The sequence below is a fragment of the Plectropomus leopardus genome, chromosome 4 (assembly GCF_008729295.1).
Source record: "Plectropomus leopardus isolate mb chromosome 4, YSFRI_Pleo_2.0, whole genome shotgun sequence".
Taxonomy (NCBI): domain Eukaryota; kingdom Metazoa; phylum Chordata; class Actinopteri; order Perciformes; family Serranidae; genus Plectropomus; species Plectropomus leopardus.
In genome coordinates, this window is record NC_056466.1 from 34,763,689 (window position 1) to 34,785,302 (window position 21,614).

General features: G+C 37.4%; 1 protein-coding gene across 2 annotated transcripts in view; it reads right to left on the reverse strand.

The window, feature by feature from the left end:
- LOC121942501 (endonuclease V-like) overlaps nucleotides 1–21,614 on the reverse strand; it is a 108,740-nt gene that overhangs the window by 77,136 nt on the left and 9,990 nt on the right. For both annotated transcript variants that reach the window (XM_042485721.1, XM_042485720.1), the window contains exons 5-7: nucleotides 19,980–20,092; nucleotides 4,278–4,346; nucleotides 3,929–4,057 (exon numbers count right to left, since the gene is read on the reverse strand). In XM_042485721.1, the coding sequence (XP_042341655.1) occupies nucleotides 3,929–4,057; nucleotides 4,278–4,346; nucleotides 19,980–20,092 (311 nt within the window). The remainder of the gene's footprint in view (nucleotides 1–3,928; nucleotides 4,058–4,277; nucleotides 4,347–19,979; nucleotides 20,093–21,614) is intronic.

Sequence of the window (21,614 nt, forward strand, 5' to 3'; positions counted from 1 at the left end):
GTTATGGCCAAAAATGTGTTCTGTGAGGTCACAGTGACCTTTCAGTCGAAGTAAACATTTGCAAATAAAAAATTTCCAAATTTGAGGAAATTCCTTCAAGGCATTCTTGACATACAGGACGGGCAACCCAAAAACATAATGCCTCCAGCCACGGCTGTCGCCAGCACTGAGCCATAAAAATGTCTTGCAAGTCTTCCATGATTTAAATGGCAGACAACCAACGACAGGTGATAATAGAATACAATCATTTATAATGTAGGTGATCTTACACTGTCTTGTGCAACAAAGGATGGTCAGAGAGGCCCTGTGCTGCTGTTTGTCCAGAGAGGACAAAGCTGTTGGAGCTGTCACGTCAGATAAGAATTCTAGCCTCTGGAAATGTGGCTTGAAATAGTAAGAAAGCACATATTATAGTTGAGTGTCTCATTAAGTATCTACAAAAATCTGAGTGAAATGTTCACAACTATTAGAAAAGCGAGTTGAAAACATTTCATTTTGAGGATAACAGCATTTCTCCAGACTGCGTGGGCGTGGCAGATCATTTTGATTGACACCTCATTGGATCCCTCCTTTGTCAGCTGTCTCTTATCTCCACGATGACAACCATGGAGCAAAGCAGAGTTGGCGTGGTACAGCTCTATCTGTTCCAGCCCTCTGACTCTGACTGCATTCCTAAATCCAGTCTGACGCTCTACACTAAAATGAGAGAGCTGTTGTTCAAAGTCAGAGAGCGTTCTGTTTCTCTGAATTTTTTCTGAATTAACAAACAGTTAAGGTCATCATGCATTCACTCCGTTCAGCACTTTGCTGCTCCTGGGAGTGTCAGAGTGCCCAGAGTCACTCTGACACTCCCAGAGTGCACTGCTCTGAATTACTGAATGGTAAATTCCAACAGTGCTTCAAATTTACCAACGATCCAGTTTGAGCCAGAGTGGCTCCGGCACTCACAGTGAGTGTTTCAAAACGCAACCTATTAAAAAGGAGCTTTGAGGGATTTCAGTTTGGCATGTTAAATTAGTATCAACTGACAGCTGACTTTGAGTTTTTGAGTGGCTTTATTCATATTATGTGATATGGATCGAAGACCTCACCCAAATCAACCCAGCTTCAGGAAACAACTAAAATGACAATATTTCAAATTGAGGGTAATGTCTGATCATTTTTTATGCTTTTTATTATGCATGGAAGACCCTAAATTACATATGAATAAAGCTTTTGGTGATTTTGGTTCTCAGAGGTTTTATGGAATCAATATTTTACAGACACCCATTAAAACCTGTAAAAAGTTCTGTAATTTTCAAATTATTCGACAGATTTTCAGTGGGATTCACAAAGTGTTGTAGTACTGTTATGTGTTCGGCCACCACAAGCCCACTCAGATTCCCTGAGTCTCTGAAACTCTATACGAGAAATGAGCAGCATTCTCTCTAATGACATTTCCTCATATGTTTTTTTGATGATGGGGTCAGGAGTGATGTCTCACACGGAGACTGTGAAGGCCACAGTATATGATTCACATCATTTTCTTCAAACTATTCAGTATGGACGCTTCTGCATTTGTTATGTTACTCCACTCTCTATTTTATTTTTTTTTTTTTCATTTGTCCCTCGGTATCTGAGATGTGGCTGTAAACATCAAGGACTTTCATCTTGTTGGTAATTCAAGAGTTGGCTGTTTGCTTGCTATCATTGTCCTGCTTAAAAATGAATCGTCTCATCAACACAAGGTGTCTGTTATCCTGCAGCATCTCTTCTCCAGGACTTGGCTGAGAGATGAGCCGAAACAACGATGCCGACGATCTACCAATCAACATTCAAAGCAAATATAGAACTGAAAATGTTGCACTGGCTGACATTACCTTGCATCAAAGAACCGGATACACAAGGTACCACAAAAAAGTGGACAAAATGTCAAAAGTTTTCCATGACTTATCAAGGACCCATAATAAGAAATTCCATGACTATTCACAAGACCAGCAGCACTGTGTAGTACACTTTAAATATGAATTATATTATAGGCGTTTCATGGACACAGAGCAGAAGTGCTCCCAGAGAGGGATAGTTCAGTCAGAATGATAGTTTGATAGAATGAAGTTCAGAAAATGATTAAAAAAAAAGTATGTGATGGTAGACAAAACATCACCCATCGACACATATTGGAGTTAGGAAACTCTTCAACAGCTACTGAGAGCAAATTTGCTGCTATGTTAAATGAAATAGACATGACATGACAAGACTATCCACGGAAGAAAGGCACTGAATTAATGAATTTAAAAATAAGGCATTAGTTACAATTAAGTTGTTCTAAATCAACCTTTAAAACTCTTAATTTGTAAAATATCAACATCATTGGTAACAGATTTCTTTTTTAAATCAATAACCGAATGCCTCCTGCATCAACGTGACACAGATTACGAACAGCAACACCAACAGCGACTCTATTTTGTTTCTAGTCGGGATACTCAGAGCAGAGTCCAATAGTCCAATATTATCGGTCAACTGCTGTTATCGACCCATATGGGCCTTTCACAGACATCAGAGCACATCGGAGCATATCGACATCGGCGTATATTTTTTCCATTATGCACGGATAAGAAAACATTATATGGTCTTTTTACAGACCATATAATGCAAAAAATTATGTTTGGGTGGTTTAGGAATGGTCAGCAACTGACTGATTCTGACCAGTACTGATGTTTCTTTAACTATTTATTTTTTGTATTTATTCTTTACTTAAATGGTCAGCAAAGACCATGCAGAACTGATGTGTATTTCATTTTTATCTATTCTAGATTTTTGTTTGGGTGTAATGTTCAATAAGTAAATTGTTAAATAAAAGTTGTTTGTATAAGAAAGCAGCCTTGAGTGTGCTTTTGCATAGTCATATTGGTGCAAAGTCAGTGTACAATCCACATAGAAATGATCTATTTTCATTCCAGCTCAAAAATTCACTATATCGGTCGTCATATCGGTAATCAGTGAATTTTTCCACTATAAAATCAGTATTTGCTCTAGTATTCTGGGCGACATGGCAAAGTGCAAATTCCATGAAGATTGATTACACAAAATTGCTGAGAAAATTTGCCAACAAACTCCAGGTGTTTCCCAGTTCTGTTGTACTCTTGTCTCTGCCACGCCTGATGCCAGCACCAGGGTCAGCAGCAGACTTTGGCACTTGTAAGAATTGGTCTTAAATTTAATTCAGAGAAGCATTAAAAAGTCTGAAAAAGTCTTAAATCTAACTTGCCTTAAACTGTGGAAACCCTGATTACAAAAAATCCCATGACTGTTCCAAAGCTTTCAAGGATTTTCCCAATTCCATGACTTTCCCAAGCCTGGAAAATGTGAGAGTGGAATTCCATGAGTTTTGATAAACAACATGTCCTCAGTAAGTGTGCAGAGCATCAGGAGAATAAGTGCTTCAGAGTATTTCATGATACCCTACCATCCACTCAATGCTGTCAACACACCGGATGATGTCAGAGCAAAATATTTTTGGGATAATAGTGACAGCATTGGCAATATGCTGCAAGGCAGAAAAATGATTGTCTGGTTTAAAGCAAAAATAATAATCACTGTTGCTGTATCTTTGTAGGAACAGTCCCTGACAATAAGCCTTGTGTTATTATCTGAAACATGCATTGATACTGCAATATAAAAATCATTATAATAGTTAAAATTTGGAGCATCCCTAATTTGGCTGCATGCATTGTTCCCTGTATTGTTCCAAGCCTCCCAGGCCCTGCTGCAGAAACACACAGCGTGACGCTCACACCTCCTCCCTCCACAGCAGGACGCTGTTACACAAGTGACAAGCACTGCTCACTATGTCTTACAGCTGACGAGTTCTACTTTGGTCTCATCACTGATTCTTTTTGCTTCTTGCTTTGTGCTTTGTGTGTGTGTGCAAGTGTGTGTGTGTGTGTACCTGTCTGATGGGCTCTGGGACCCGGTAACGGCAGCAGGAGTGTGTGAGGCGTACAGCTGTGTCCACACTTATCTTGTGGCCAACAGACACGTAGACCGGCTTAGAGCTCTCGTCGGAGCTTCGCAGTGCCTGGACACACACGCACGCACGCACGCACGCACGCACGCACGCACAGACAAACAAACAAACACAAAAACTGTCTTGACATGTCTCCCTCTTTGTGGTTGTGATACACATTTTGCAGTTTGACTTTTAGCAGGATGGCTGTCCTTTGAAGTCAGCTGCAACAAAACAAACTGTTTGTTAACGGATTTGCTTCTATTTTTCGTGTGTCTGTCCTTTGCCATACCTTTCCAAGCACTTTGCCCGAGGCGGCTGTGAGTGGGAAGCTGTCTCCTCCTTTCTGCAGAGCAGCTATCTGCGGAGGCAAAGGCACAAAAATCAAAGTCAAAAAAAGATGTACAGCATGCCAATACAAACAGCAGCCAACCAAAACTAACCATTAACCTGCAGTGGAGGCTTCACACTCTCTTCTTATTCTTTAACCTCTGTGTGACCTCACTTTCATGGCCACACATTTGGAGCTGTGATATGTTTTTAAGCTCCAAACTAATAACTAACTGTAGCTTCTTTTTTGTTTTCAAAGGATGGCAAATGAAGTTCTTTACTGACAAAATACAAATAGTGTCACATTGCCACTAAAACCAAGAATGACGTTAAAGTGTCGACAATCTAATGACAATGCTGCACCAGAAAAAAAAAAAATGTTGTCAGTGTGACCCTGTTTTTAATGTGTCAACTTTAACGACATCAGTGAAAGACTTCATAATTAGGGGCATAGCCATCATTTCATAAGTGAGGGGGACGGACTGTTCAGGAATAAGCTGACTTTTATTGAGTGACTTATCATCCTCTCACATTCTATTGTGTCTCTCTTTAGTGGCTAAAGAACCAGATAACCACAAACAGCCACAGCATGGCACTCGAGGGACCAACTCTTTCAAGTTCTTTGAAAATGATCAAAATCAAATACTATCAAAATTCAAAAGTTTGAGCTGCCAAGCTCTGGTTGAGTTAACACAGAATGGCCCTCAAGCATCTACAGAGTAAGAAGCCAGATAATTAAGGCTAAGTGACAACGCTGAACATGACAAGTTCAGCAATAGCTTTGGAAATTAATCCCAGAGTCTCTGTTATCCTACAGACATGTCCTTAGCCAGTTTTAATCTGTCCTCACCTGTGAAGCCTCAGGCTGATGGTCAGTGCTGCAGCCTGTTCTCTGTCCTGACTGCTGTGAGCTGCTTTTAAGTCAAAGCTAAATACTTTTTTCACTGCCTACTCCACCCGATAATGACTACAGACTTTTTTAAACAAGATTTTAAATCATTTTAAATCATGTTTTTATCTTTGCACCTCTATGCACGGTGCATTTCAAGACCGCTTGGAAAAATGAGGTACGACCATGGGTACGACATGCTACAAATGAATTGAGCGATAGCAAAAAAAAATTTTTTTAAATGCAGGGGACAGAAGGCGCAGATACGGCAAGTGTGACATGTCCCACACGTACCCCACATCCGCTACGCGTCTGATCATAATACATACTGCATTAATATGCAAAAAAAAACCCAAAAAACCCCAGTGTGTGTGTTTTATCAAGGTGAAGCTTTAGGACTCTAAGAAAAAGGAAAGTAAAGAAAACAGTATTTTTTTCTACCGGGAAAAATTTTATGTAGCGACATCCTCTAGTTTGGACTGAGTTCATTTTTTTTATTCAGGAGAAATGTAGTACTGATCAAAGGCATTTAGTGCAGCAGGGAAACTATAGCAAGAGATTTCATCAATTATAACAACCAGTTCTTTTGCCTGCTGTAGGTAATATACTTTCTATATTGTATATAGTGTCTGAAAAAGTGTTTGTAGAAGTGTTAAAATGTTTGTTTGTTTTTTGTTTTTTGTTTTTTTTTTTGCAAAGCATTTGTCAGAAAATATTCAAAAAATATATTTTTTAATACTGTGGAAAACAGGTTTAAGGTCAAGATCATTTTTTTTTATGTAGTACATTTAAAAAACAAACACGGTTGACCAAAGTGCTGTACAAAAGTACTACACAAAATAAATAATCAATAAAAGACATAAAATGCAGTATAAAATGCACAAGTAAAAACAAACATCATCTGCAAAACAATGAAAAGACACATTATGCTAACGGAGGATTGAACCCAGGGGCAGCATGTAAAAAGAATACAATAAAGGACCCAAGAGGATCCTTGTGGGACACCACATGTAAGAGGGGCCACATTTGAGGAGAAATCCTCTAAGTGGACAGCAAAACCCCTGTCAGTCAGGTAAGACTGGAGCAACATGAGGGCAGAGCCTTTAATACCTACACAGTGCTCTAGGCGGGATCAACAGTATCAAAAGCAGCGGTTAGATCTAAGGTCACTAAAATAGCAGCGCATCCTGAATCAACAGTTATAATAATTTTTAAAAAATTAAAAACTTGCAAAATAGCAGTTTCTGTACTGTGGCAAGGCCTAAAACCCAACTGAAACTTTTCAGCGATATCATTCTGTACTAAAAAAATTATTGCAAGTGTGTAAAAATAACTTTTTCCAGCACTTCAGACAAGGGGAGATTTAGAGATTGGTCTGAAGTTGGATAGAGCAGAGGGGTCCAGGTATGTGTGTTTTATTATATTTAATAATAATAATAATAATAAAATATATAAAAAACCTTTTTTCAGGAACATTGTTGAAAAAAAAGACAACTATTGGTGACAAAATGTTTGTCTTTGGAAATGACAACTTGTCAAGAAATGTGAATTTTTCTTTATTCAGATTTTATTTTGGGGCTTTTTGCCATTTACTGACAGGACAGCCAAGCATAAAAGGGGAGAGCGAGGGGATGACGTGTAACAGAGGGCCACAGGTTGGAGCAGAACCCATGTGCGCTGCAGCAAGTACACAGCCTCTGAACATGGGGTGCCTGCTCTACCAGGTGAGCTGCTGGGAGCCCCAACAAATATGAAATTTCTTCCAAACAATTGCTTAAATACTTATAAAAATCCTCTTTATTTAATCCTCTTTATTATTTTAGATGCTGTTGATGATGAGAGAAAAAGAAAAATTAGTAAAAAAATTCATGCTGATCATTTGAAATCAAAGATCTTTTGTGAGAGAAGAACCTTATATAGCTGCAAGTGTTCCAGCTTTGCAACAGAGTGATACCTCTTCTCTCTGGCAGTTTACATCACCTCAGTTTAAGGAGATTAAGGAGTGAGAATTCTCATATCATATCAGTGATTTAAACTAAATAGTTCTGAATCAGGAGGACTTCAATATTCAGATCAATAGCTCCTGAAAAATAAGATGTGCATAAGTCTACATCAATTATTTCAACATGCCTCATGCTTTATCATTCAGTTAAGTCGAGTTATTGTGTTAGTCCCACTAAAACTGGACTTTTAAATACATGTAAACATGTTAGTCCGACTGAAATCAGACTAAACCAAATTTATCTAAGTCGGACTAACAAACCCACGTAATTCGATTGGAAGTGGATTTTCTCTGCCGTGTGCACACCTCAGTCTGACTTTAACTGGATTAAGTGTTCTGTTTTTGATAGAACAGCTTCAAATCCTCGTCTGTAAGAGCTGTCTTACAACAAGGTAAAGCGCTGAAAATATTCTAAAAAATATAGCGTTGAATACACTTTGATGGATATTGATTTTTTTTAAAAACTAATCCCCGAAGGCAGAGTTTACCCAGTGTGGTTTGATTGTATGTGCGTGACGCGGCAGCTTGAAGTTATTGCAAATAAACACTTATGTTGGTGATTCAATGTAAATCATAGACTGTATAAATAATATAGATTTTTTTTTTTTTTTTTTGCATTTAGCTGAAAGGGGGCAGATTTCCACCTACTGTGGCAGTCGGAAAAACTTCTGTCAATAAATGGATTCTCCCCTGCTGCTTGTATACTGGAACAAGGACAGCGGTCTAATTAAACGGCCTAATCGAGCTGTAATCGTAGCTCAACTTAACTGTGCATGTAAATATACTGATTGCTGATGATATGAGTCCAGAGATTAGTCTTGTATTGAAACACTCATAAAAACTTAAATAAATAAATAAATCGGACTTGATGACACTGACTAGGTACTATTTGTTATGTAATAAAAAGAGATTATAACTCTTTAGGATTCTTCATATTTCTTAGTGGATGATGAACTCAAACTGCATTTAAAAAATATTTTTGTCTACAGGAACTAAAGTTTTGGTCTCATAGTTGAAGAGATGGTGCAAAGTCAGATGTGGTGATGTGGGCCGCTGTTGACAGGGCTGCTGTGGGTTATGGGCCACCGTGATGAAGGGAGCTTAGCCTCCATGATGGATGGGGTGTCCGCTCTACTATGACTGATTACAGCAAGCAGCCAGCAGGGAGACAGGAGGGGCTGCACGGGGCCTCCGATCCCGGCTGGGATGAGGCCAACAGTGTGTGTGTGCCTGTGAGAGAGGGAAGTTTGGCTCCTGCGAGGCAAGAGTAGGACTGAAGCCAGAACAGCAGAAGTCAGAAAGACAGAGCAAGTCATCAATAACACGGTAGTTTGAGTTAGAGCCAGGCGATCAGTGAGAGAGAGAGAGATACGCAGAGGGATGAAAGTAAAAGAGGAGAGATGGGAGAAAAAGAAATTGAGAGGGAGACAGGGGATGGGGGGTGGGTGAGGACACTGAAGGTGACAAAGGAGAGAGAGAGGAAGAGAGACAAATACAGAGGACAAGAGATCTGAAGAACGCTGAGCAGCATGAACTTCAACAACAAGGATGTCATTTTCCCAAAGTGTATGGAGGACAAAGAGGAACAAAGAAGATGTTTTTTTTTCTACAGTTTTATCTTTTTTGTTATGTCTAAGACTGCACAGATGAGAATACACTCTGCTTCTATTCAAGCACAGACACATTACATTTACATCTGCTGGGCATTCAGCTGCAGGAAACGTACAGTGAGCGGGCAGGTGGAGACATGCTGTTTTGTTCAAGGACACTTCAGAGCAACCTTTAATGGACACATTAGCTGTTCAGGGGACTGTGCATATTTCATCTTAACGAGTTACTTGGTCCACTGTTTACTGCTGAAGGAAAAAGAAATTTTTCATCTGACTTGTTTCAAGAGTTACTTTGTAATTATCCTGCACTGGAACAACTGAATTTTCCCCAATCTACAGTTGTTTTTAATTTTTATTTAATTTTCAAGAATTTTTAATGTGGTTGTATTTGCTGTATTTATGTTATTGTCCAAACAGCAATAAATGTTCATGTCAGTCTGCAAATTAGTAAAAACATCTACAGAATGTTTCAAAATGGCTGCACAGTATGTGATTTTGATTATGTGGTTGCAAGCATATATGTTTAATTGATCAGAGTATAGGTTTAAATTATTAAGGACACCGGTTAATTAAAATTTAATGACTTGGGGAGGTGGTGTGATGAAATAAGTTTGTACTTCTTCTCACTCCTTTTCAAATAAATAAATAAATAAAACAAGTCATCATATCTTTTGCTTTATGTTTTTCATTGTCTGTAAATTGTCTGTTTGTTTCTATAATAATTTCTCTATTTTCTTTTTTACTTGTTCAAAATAAATCAAATCAAAATTAAATGTTGATCTACTGGCTGCAGCTCCACGTTAATACACATGAGTGATATAGATCTTCTCAAAAGTTAATCCTTTGAAACCTGAACAAATTGATTTGATGTCTTTCAAAAACATTGACAGGAGGTAACAAGCAACTTAACAAGACATGGCCCAAAAATTAGCAACAAAAACAATGAAGTTACAAGAAAATTACCTAAATTAAAAAAAACAAACAGACAAAAAATGATCGAAAAAGTTCTGATTTTCTTTTTAAAGTTTTTATTTTAAATATTTCATCATATTTTTATGTTTTCCGGACTCTTTTCCCTATTTTTGGATCATTTTCGGATATTCCTAAATGGATGGCATAATCAGTGTCTTCTTTTAAATCACGTATTAAAAACCATTTTTATAGACTCACCTTTATGTGATGTCATCTTTTAACTTGTCCTTTAATTTGTCTTAGCTTTTAGTATTTTATTTTGTCTTTTAATATTAGCTTTTAACTTATCTTGTCACTGACTTTCTATTCTACCCTGATCCCGCTTATTATTATTATTATTATCATATTATTATTATTATTATTATTATTATTATTATTATTATTATTATTATTATTATTATTATTATTATTTTATTATCATTATCATCAATATTCTGTGTCTACTGCCTGTATTTTGTTACTGTATTTTCTAATATGTTTCTGCCTTCAATCTCCTATTTAATTCTGCCTTAACTCTGCCTTAGTCTGCCCCTTCTTACTGACTAACCTCAATTGTTTTTTATTATCTGTGGGGTTTTACTGCCGTGGCTTTGCTTTGTTTGTCAAAGCAATGGTAAGCTGTGTTTTTAAAAGGCGCTATATAAATAAAGTTTTTATTATTATTATTATTATTATTATTATTATTATTATTATTATTATTATCATTATTGTTATTTATTCCACCCCTCTTTTTGAAAACAAATTTTTAGGTAATTTTATTGTCGCATTTTAATAATTTCTTGCAATTTGCGGGGCATTTCTTGCAAAGTTTATCATTGTTTTTTTTCCCCCCATGTTTTTGAAAGAATCAGACCAATTTGCTCGGGTTTCAAAAAAAATCAAATAGCTTGTGAAAGGTGTCTGAGACGAGGACTATGTCTTTAACCCAGTATGTGTGCATGCACTCACACGATACCTATGCTTCAAAGTGTTTTATCTTCACTTTAATATCTTCTGTGCTCTCTTTCACACACACACACACACACACACACACACACACACTTTTCCTCTCGAGACTCGCACATTTAATTACATCGACTGAGAGGAAGTTCTCTGTAACCTTCAGAATCAGACTGCAGATTGTTTTTTGAAAGCTGGTAGTGTTTTTGAAAACTTTTTCTGACATCTAAGTGAGTATGGCAGCGCACTACTAGTCCGCGGGGCGTTGCAGTATACGTGTAGATCATGTCATGGCTAATCTTATTTCTTCTTGGCTAATTCTCTGCAATTTTGGTAAGGAGGCTAATACAGTTTGTGTTTCATAGATTACTTCATAGTTTATTTCCTACAAAAGTGCTTGAACACCAATGCCAATGGCGACCTGAGGTGTCACAATTCTGTGCCGAGCCCTGAGAAAAATTAGACTGAGCCCCAGAGTGACTATTACATAAGTATGGATGGGGAGGGAATTCTAAAATTTCATGCACACATACTGATCTAAATCTGATAGCTTGAGCCCAAAGGTGCAACATGGACGTGCAGTGCCGATGCTACCTGATATCTAAAATGAACATAACAGAGCCAGCGGGATAAGTATCAGCAGATGTGCAACTGTATCCTCTGAGGTGATCATGATCTGCAGAAACAAAGAGATCAGATTCTTCCCTTTGGTGGCGACAAGGCAACATTTTCTGACGCCAAAGCCACTAACAGTAATTGCGGGAGATGGATACACTCCTACAGCGAAATTGAATTAGTATGTCACACTGCTGCATGGAGAGCACCAGGGTTACGAGCAGAGTCTCTTTGCCTGCTAACTGAGTTAGCAGAGGATGAGATGATGCTGGTCCTCTTTGAAACTTTTCAATAGCATTTGTCATCATCAGTGCAAGAAATGAGTGCTACTCTAAAAATCTACAAAGATATTTTCTTCAGGTACAGCACTTGACAAGAGAATCAGCCTCTTTATATGAGGAGCTTCTTTCACGATGTTGGTGTCAGTTTGCTGAGCGTTACGCACCCAAAACACTGGAGCTCCAGAGGGACGACAGATGCATTAACAACACACTGACCCTCATTTAAGAAATGAACATACAACAGAAAACTGGGCATACAGTTATTTCCACGCAAAGCTCGGCATTTATCAAAATGCATGTGAGCGGAGGCTACGAATTAAATCTCACATTAGTGTCAGTTTGAGTCAACATGGACTGGCGGTGCAGCAGAGGAAATTGATCTGAGTTGGAGAATTGCTATAACATCATAGTCTGACTGTTATCTAAGGATCTACAGCTACATATTAATCACTTCTGCCATCAATCTACAACAGTTCGTGTAGACGCAGAGGCCTGTAGCTCCTCAAATCCTTGGTACTTTTTTGCTTTATTTTTCAATTTCTTCGACTTCATGGCCCCTTCTGCTGAAGGCTGGCTGCCTTTTCTTGATAGAGATAGAGAAGCACTCATCAACAATGGGAAAAGTGGTGTGGGGTTTGGACTGAATGCAGCAGACAAAGGGTGGATCCTCACCAACAGCATACGCTGAGTGACCAGTCAGACCAGAGGAAAGAAACAAAACCGAAAGCTCCAGACAAAGAGAGGGAGGAGAGCTGGCATCAGGGCAAGGCTGACCCGACTCCGACCGAGAGCTGTTCCTCTACCAACTCTTCTTCTAGCTAATGTCTAATCGCAGGAGAATAAAGTGGATGAGATGTGACTGAGGCTCACTCAGCAACAGTAAATCAGACAGGACACAAGACTCTGATGCAAATTTTAAAAAACGCACTGCAGGAATTAGCCATCACCAGCAACATGCCCAAGCAGCCAGATGGAATTGTCATATTAGCTGCTGATTTTATCAACTCATCCTTCAACTCCAAAGATGTTGATGATGATGCAGGATTGAGGACAAATGTAATTTCATTTTAATGATAAAAAATTACCTTCTACTTTCTAATGCTTCAAAATATAGCCGAAGAAAAGTACTGATACTGTTGCCGTTATGTCATTTTTTGTTTGCTTGTTTGGTTTTTTTTTTTTTCAAGGGAGTGGCTGAGTTGGGTATTATTTTTAATAGCTGTTATTTATTAACTGTCTTTTTCTTTAAGGTAGTATTCTTGTCTTCTTGATTTAAATATGACTCATCCTGTTGTTTTGCTTTTGCATAAAACTGCTACAAAGTGTCCAAAAAATGTAGACTATAACTGCCACATGGACATGCACTCTCTATCACAGCTGTAGGTTCTGTTGAAATGGCTGCATGGCTCTAATAAAAAAATATAATATAATATAATAGATACAATATAATTCATCATTAAAATATTATTAAAAAAACAAACAAAAAATGCAACAGTTTAAATAGTAGTTGTCTTGGTGATTCTTTGTTTTGTTTTTTTTTTTTTTTCATTGTGCAACTTGTCTCAGTTACCTGTCGTCCCTAAATGTAAAGCAGACCTATGCGGTCACACGCTCCTCAGCCTGAGTCAATAAGCTTTTATATGAATATAATAATAATAATAACCCTTTGAAACCTGGATCAATATCAATTTTCTTGTGCTGCATTCAGCTGCTTAAATTTAGTATTTAAATCTTTCAACATGAAGCAAATGGTATTAAATCTTTTGAAAACATAGGAAAAAGGTGGGAACTTGGCAAAAAATGTCCTGTACATTGAAAGAAATTAGTAGATAGTAGAATTTTTTACAATATAAAAATATATAAAATTTTATATAATTTTAAAAAAGCTTGAGGAAAATTTCCATTTTACTATATTTATAATTATTATAATTATGTATTTGATACTTTTTTAGGGTCATTTCCTTGGCTTTTTTAACTTTCCTTTTATTTTTGTTAATGTTCATGTACTTTTCTTGGCTTTTTTTAACTTGTTTGTTGTTTTTTTTGATAACTTTCAGGCCTTGTACTTGTTTTTGATTTTGTGCTATTTGTGTTTGCATAATTTCTTCTTAAGCAGCTTCTTAAGATGCTCTTAGGAGGACCTTTGGCAACCAAAATCTAATCAGTTCATTCTTGAGTCCAAGTGGACATTTGGCCTCTGGCCTGTCTGCAACTGATTTCCAGTTATGGTTTCCTTGTGCTGTGTAATGATTTTATTTCATTTATCTATTTATTTATGAATATATTTCTATATATTGATAGGTTTTAAATTTCAGCACTCTTTCGTGTAAAATACTTTAGAACACATTTTATGTATCAAAGGTGCAATACAAATACTACTATTGTTATCATTATCATTATTATTATTAGTATTAGTATTAGTATTAGTATTAGTATTATTATGGGCCGCTTATTATTATCATCATCATTATTACTATTATTAACATTAGTGACAAATTTTAAAAGAAATTCCATCAGGGCTTTATTAACAAATCGTGTTTAGAAGAATGGGATGCAGCCAGGTTACAGTGACTTTGACCACCAAAATCTTACCAGTTTATGGACGTTTGTGCCAAATTTAAAGAATCCCTTCATAAGAATGAGACGAACAGACAACCCGTAAACATAATGCCTCTGACCACAGCTATCACAGGGGCGGAGGCATGAAAGTGAGTTACTGTTAAAAGAGAGGACTTCATTTTTCATATGCCACATAGTTATATTATTGTTCCAGGCTTTCCACTCTGGTTTTAAAACAGAGCTTCTATCATAGTGAGAGATAATTTGCAACACTCAACACACACGGCTGATTTCAGCTGCATTTTAATGACATAAAGTTTATTTTTATCCCCGCAGTGAGAGCCGACCGTGTGGCTGATTTCATAGTCTGATTCCATCACTGCAGCTCAAAGTAACACAGTCGGTAACTACGCATCAGCCCTTAACTTCAGGAGCTGAAAGAGTCTGGCATCACTTTAAAGTTGTTTGTCTTCATCCAACCTCATAGCAAAAAATACTCACTCTCTACTTAAGTCATATATAATAATACCTACACATATTTTTTATACATTCCAGTCTGATAATATGACTTTTTTGACAGTATAATTGACTCAGTATTAGTATTAGTATTAGTATTAGTATTAGTATTATTATGGGCCGCTTATTATTATCATCATCATTATTACTATTATTAACATTAGTGACAAATTTTAAGAAAAGTTTGGACTTTAGCCCATGTGTGTTTTAGTAACTTTCCTGCTCATATTTCAAGATATCAACTGTCTGCACATTCAAAATATATTTAACATATCTCTGAGATATGATCTCTGAAAAGTTATATAAGAATAAAGTCATTATCAGTGACATATTTTAAATAACTTCTTAAAACTCAATTTTACAGACTTGCTTTTATGTGAAGTCACCTTTACTTATTTATTCATTTATTATTTTTTGCTGTTCTTTATCTATCTATTCTTTATCCTTCTGATGTCCTGTTCTTAACACCTTTTCATGTTTTGAATGTATTTACTTGTTCATCTATCTCTTATTGATCTGTTTTTATAGACTTATCTTTGTTTTATCCCTACTGATGTGATTATGATGTGAAAAAATTCCTGCTGAGAGGGAATATAAACAAGTCCACCTGCCCAGGCAACATTCCTGGACGCATACTAAAAACTTGTGCTGATCAGCTAGTTAATGTTATAACTGACATTTTTAACATCTCACTCTCACAAGAGACTGTTGCCTCCTACCTCAAGACAGCCAGCATCGTCCCTATACCTGAAAAGTCTGCAGCGTTTAGTCTTAATGACTACCGCCCTGTGGCTCTTACCCCCACCCTCACGAAGTGCTTTAACAAACTGGTTCTCCAGCACATCAATGACAACATCCCTGTCAGCCTGGACCCTCACCAGTATGCTTTCTGAACCAACAGATCCACAGAGGATGCCATATCTACTGCTCTTCACTCAGTTTTCACTCACCTGGAGAGTAAGAACAACTACATCAGAATGCTGCTTGTCGACTTCAGCTCAGCATTCAACACAATCTCTCCCATGAAGGTGATTTGAAAACTTAACACAGGCATTAGTACAACACTCTGCAATTGGATACTGGACTTCCTCACATGCAGAGCACAGAGAGTTCGAATTAGCAGTCACACCTCCTCTACATTAGTGCTTAACACCGGAGCCCCCCCAGAGAACCTATCTTAAGATCCTGGTTAACTTCTTCAGAGGAGCAAGAGAAAACATACTGAATGGAAACATCACCAACTAGCATGGTTTGTGCATGGCCCAGGACAGGACAGCTCTACAGCAGATGATTAAAACTGCCCAGAACATTGCTGGTTCTCATCTACAGAGCATCAGTGACCTTGTTACTTGTTGTGATGGGGTCTTTTTTGTCCTCAGTTTCACACAAATTAAAAAAATGGCCTTAAAATGGCCTTAAATTTAAAAAATGGCCTTAAAATGAACCTTAAATGACAAACATCTGTCATAGTGACTGAGAACTTTAACTGTTATGTGAATGACAGTGACTACGCTACTGCAGAGAGACAAGCACCGTCACATTTTCAGAATGTTGGTACTGAAGTATTGGTTTTGGTGACATCACTACATCTTCATATGAAGTACTTCATGATTCTAATGGTGTTGCTTGCATTTTAACAACTTTCACATGAACGTACTCCTAGCTGGAGAGGAAAACCACAGCTGACTGACATCACTAATAACCTGCTTCATGTCACTGGTTACTCAGACAGCCAACATTAGGGTTAATAAAGCCAGATAACCTGAAGATGTTCTGGCTATGTTGAACCAGCATAGTACAGACATCTGCACATTAGGCATTTGATTCTTTCCTTAACTGGTCACTGAGGCTCTAGGCTGAAACAAAATGAACATTTGCATATTAATGAAACCCACTTCTTGCTGTCCCACAGGTTTACTTTGACCAACAGCTATGTGTTCCAGCTTGATTTGTATTCCAAAAGTCACAGGACTCGCTGTGCATGAGCTACACAGGAAGGCCTTGGCTTGTAATAAAAGTCACCCTGTCAAAACAGCACACACACTAATACACGCACATATTCACATGCACGCACAAACACACATGAAAGCGTTAGTTCTCATGCACAACCAAAAGTAATTGAGGATTCTGTCCTTTGCTTCGTCCCTCTGACATTTATTTTGCTTATTTTAGAAAGCAGACACAACACAACAGAAAAAAGTGATAACACCTTGATAACTTAACTTAAATAATGTATCTATTAACCCTTTGAAACCTGTAGGGACAGTACTTTTTTGTGCTGCTTTCAGACACCTTTTCACAAATATTAAAACCTTTGGGCAAAACGGTGCCATTACTTTCAAAAACACGGGAAAAAGGTAATGAGTAGCTTGGTACGAAATGTTCCACAAATATCAAAAAAATGTTTAGAACTAGAACACTATTTGTAAAAAAGCTAAGATAACATATTTAAAATTCTTATAATTTTTGAGAACTTTGTGGAGGGTAGTTTTTGCTTCTTTTAACTTTTTTTTTTATTTATTAATTAATTTTTACTAATTTTAAGGTAATTTTCTTGCACCTTTTATTTCTTGCTATTTTTTATTGTTTATAGCACTTAATTTGATAATAATTAATATAAAATTGCTCAAATGCAAATGTTGCCTTGACGCAACATCGTACAGTTATGGAATATGACCAATCTCGTTAGTATTGTGTATTTAACTTTATATACTATTCAAATGCATGAAAGTCATCATAATTTTCTTTTTAATTCTAAATATTAAACTAGATAACTCGGCATTAACAGTATTATTTACATTAAAGTTGAGGCTATGACACTGTACTTTGTCAGTCCTGGCTCCAGAGCAGACTGTATACTTCTATTTTACACACATTTTACTTCCATTTACAGCATGACTGCAATATTACTTTGTGACTTTTCTAAGGGGAGGAGGGTAAAACTATTAGATAAATCAGAAATTAGAAGCTGTTAGAAACAGAGCAGCAACTCAACAAATGGCATCAACATACAGTCTGTCAGACTGTGTGTTGTCAGGAAACTGACAACAGGCATCGACAAATACTCACACATTGAAATATAACTCTGTCTTAATTAAAGGAGGGTTATGATCTATTGGTTGTGATAAACTGTTTATGTAAAGTTTGCTGAAATATGCTTAAACTCATTAGCACATTCATTTGTCTGGGCTGTTCTGGTACAATCCTGGTTAATGGAGAGTTATGATCAAACAAACAAACTTACGAAAATTGTTCATTTTTAATTTTTTTCTATTTTGAATGGCATGTCTTTTAAACTCATGGTCATTGAATATTTTCAATGAGATCTGTGCAAAATTTGATCAAAATGTTTAAAAAAATCACCCTATTTTTTTCATTTTTTTTAACCATTATGGTACGGTGTTGCTTTAGGGTAACATACCCAAAAGTGTACCCTGAAGTGATTTTTTGAAAAAATTTAGAAAATTATGTTCACTTAGGCTATTTTATGACAAAAACCCAAACAAAACAAAAAACATTACATTTTTTTTTACCAGCTGGCGTCATAATGCGTACCATGAGGGTTAAGATATCACACGCACAGAATGTGATGGACTCAAGGTCACCCAGCCCTTGAACCTTTGACCACCAAAATCTAATCACATCATCCTTGAGTCCAAGGCTGCAGTCGAATACCTCTTTTTGCTTAAGAAGGTTCCTAACTGAGTGAGATGAACCTGAAGTACCTGAATGGCTGCCATGATAAGAGCTGTTTGAATTCTCCTAATATCAAGGAAAGTTGCGTCAGGGCTTTAGCATAGTATACACCAGACCATCCTTTACCAAAGGAAAACAGAGAATCCGCCCCACAATTCTTTGCAGTGACATCTTTTAAAGTGACGCGCGACATCAGCCGCTATTTGGGGAATCAGCTGTTTCATGACATCACAGATCCACAGTCTGTATGAGCCGAAACAACTTTAAAACACGATCACGTCAACATAGAGCTATTTACACAGTTGTGTGCTGCTTCTTAAGCTGTTGTAGACACAGGCTCATAATCAGATCTTAATCATAATCTGGCCTATATTTATGAAAAAATACATTTATTATCAAATAATATATTATTTGTTATATACATACATCCTATGTATATTCTCATTTTGTTATTGTATTTTATCATGTTTTGTGTTTATTTAATATTAACTATTGACTGTTGTTTCTAATAGAGCTTGTATCCGTAGCCTATAAGATCAGAATCAGCAAATTAACACGAGGGGATGTTTTAAGACAACTGATGTTTCCAATTCATCACATTTGAAATGTTAGAATGATCATATGTACAGTAGTGGATCTAACACATCATACAAATTTCTATATTTATGAGGCTATTTTTACAAAATCACATAAGGATTTGTGACGATAAATATGAGGGAAAGGAGGGTGATTGTGAGCAACCAACTTGTGTGACAATGTTACATGTCACCTCCATGACTGGCAGCCTTTATTCCTGTTTGTCTTTCATTCTCACCTTGGTAATGATGTAATATTTTTCATCGGGTTGTCCTCAATTAGCCTTTATAACGTGCATTAAACAATGTGGCGAGTACGCACAGAGCGAAGTAGGCCTGATTAAGATAATAATGATAACAATAAGAATATCAGTAATAATAATAATTAAAGTCATAATATTAATACTCAGAGTCTATGGCGCACTTTTTCAGATTCACATTACAAAGGGCTTGAAGAAGGCAGCAAATAAAGTTAAAACACAAATAAAACAATTACAAAAAAAACTTTTAGCTGCATAAGAGGATGTGCTTTTTGTAGTCCATCATATGAACATCGTAGTTTAATCACAGCAGACCAACATCAATAACATACGCTGTCGCATCCTCACAGAGTGAGGAGGAGTACAGTCAGATTCTCTAAACACCGTGATTGTCTTTTCCTAAGTCCTTATCAGTTCTCCTTCATATCTTTCCTTGACCTTCCCTTGAAAGTTTGTGCCAAATTAAAAAAATATTCCTCAGTGTTTTTAGATATCAGATACACAAGAATGAGACATACAGAGTCACAGAGTGATCTTGACCTTTGACCTATGACGACTAAAATTTAACCAGTACATTCTTGAGTCCGAGAGGATGTCAGGATGTCGAGAGGGTGCCAAATTTTTAAAAAATCACTTGATGCGTTCCTGAGACATCCCATTCACAAGAATGGGATGGACTTACAACTGAAAAAAAACAATACCTCCTGCCACTTGTATCGCCGTTGCAGACATGAGAACAGGAAGTCTCACCTGTGACTGGTGCTCCTCACTGTTGTTTACGCCCTGCACCTGCAGCAGGTTTTTGGCCACGCCCACACACGGCAGACCCGACAGCACTCCCAGATGACACGCCAGGCCAAACTCTGCAAATCCAAATAGAGAGCACGTCAAATCTGAAGCCAGAGCAACAAGAGCTGCTCCTCACACAACAGCAGTGACTTAGTGTGATATTCAATCTTTTATTATCCATAACTGCTTATAACCTGTTCAGGGTCACAGGGGACTGGAGCCTATTTCAGCTGACAATAGGCAAGAGAGAGTGTGATTTAATCATGTATAATACTTGCATGATGATGTTGCGTGCTGCCCGGTTGTGTGCGTAAATTATGTACTGTGTTGTTGCGGTTGCTGCGGTTGCTGTCCTCCTCCTCTTCCTGTGCGCTCCCTCCGCCCTCCTTCCTGAGCACCTGTTGCTAATTCCTTCATTCAGGAGGGCAGGTAAGGGGGTGCAGAGTGGGAGGCTTGCTCTCTGAGACGTGTGCCGCACGAGGAGGAGGCAGCACGGCAGCCAGGTTTGTGGGGGTTCTCTCCCTAGGTTTTTGTTTCTTTCCTTTCACCCCGGCATGTCTAGATTGCCGTGTTTTGTTGTTTTAGTTTGTTATGTTAGTTTGGGTTGGGGGTTACCAGCAGAGCAATCACAAAGGGGGTTTAAACAAGGTAATTTACCAGTATTGAATAAAGTCTTGTCTTAATTCGGTATTCAACTGTCTGGCGTCCTTCATATGCTGTGGTCTTTGTTGAGCCTTTTGTTAGTTTTGTTATAGACCGTAACAATGATGCACATAAGACAAACCACTGCCGAGGCTGTTTTTTAGAGCGAGGTAAGTCAGCTTGAGAAATGTATCCAGCTGACCTCCACAGCCTGCTGCGCTCACCTTCAACTCTTAACCGGTGCTTTTAAATGAGCTCAAGTGGATCCAAATCTAAATACGTGATTTAATAAGTTGACCTCAGTGTCTGTACGGCGCCTCCTGTGGGCTGCATTTAAGCACGCAGTACTTCATCTTGTTCTCCCTCCCTGTCTCATAAAATTGCTCAAAAGAATATTTGTAACACTTAGAAAAATATAATTTATTTGCTTTTTAACCCAAAGTGAGATGAGGAGATTGATAATAATCTCATGTCTGGGCATGAGTTACCTTTAGGGCCCACTTTAATATTACACACACACACACACACACACACACACACACACACACATATCACTCTGCAAACAAAATGCGCTTTTCAAAATCAAGCTACCTACACAGTATTCCAAATTTGCTCTATACATGTCCAAATAATGCTCCTTAAAACTAAATAATACCAGTATATCCCACCTCTTCCTCAGAAAATGCTGAACTCAGAAGACAGCCTAATTCAGAATATTTACACGGAATATGATGTTTACATGACCCACGTTCCCATGACCCCTCAAGAGTGACAGGTTAGTTTGTTTATTCACCCTTTAAAAAACTGGAGCAAATTGCCTTGATTTTTCAAGCAATGGCCTAAAAATGTGCAAAAATAATCCCAACAAAAAATGTAAAAACTTGTAAAAACAAAAATAATTACCTAAAAATATGGGGGAAAAAAGTTAATTAGAAAAAAAAAGCAAAACAAAAA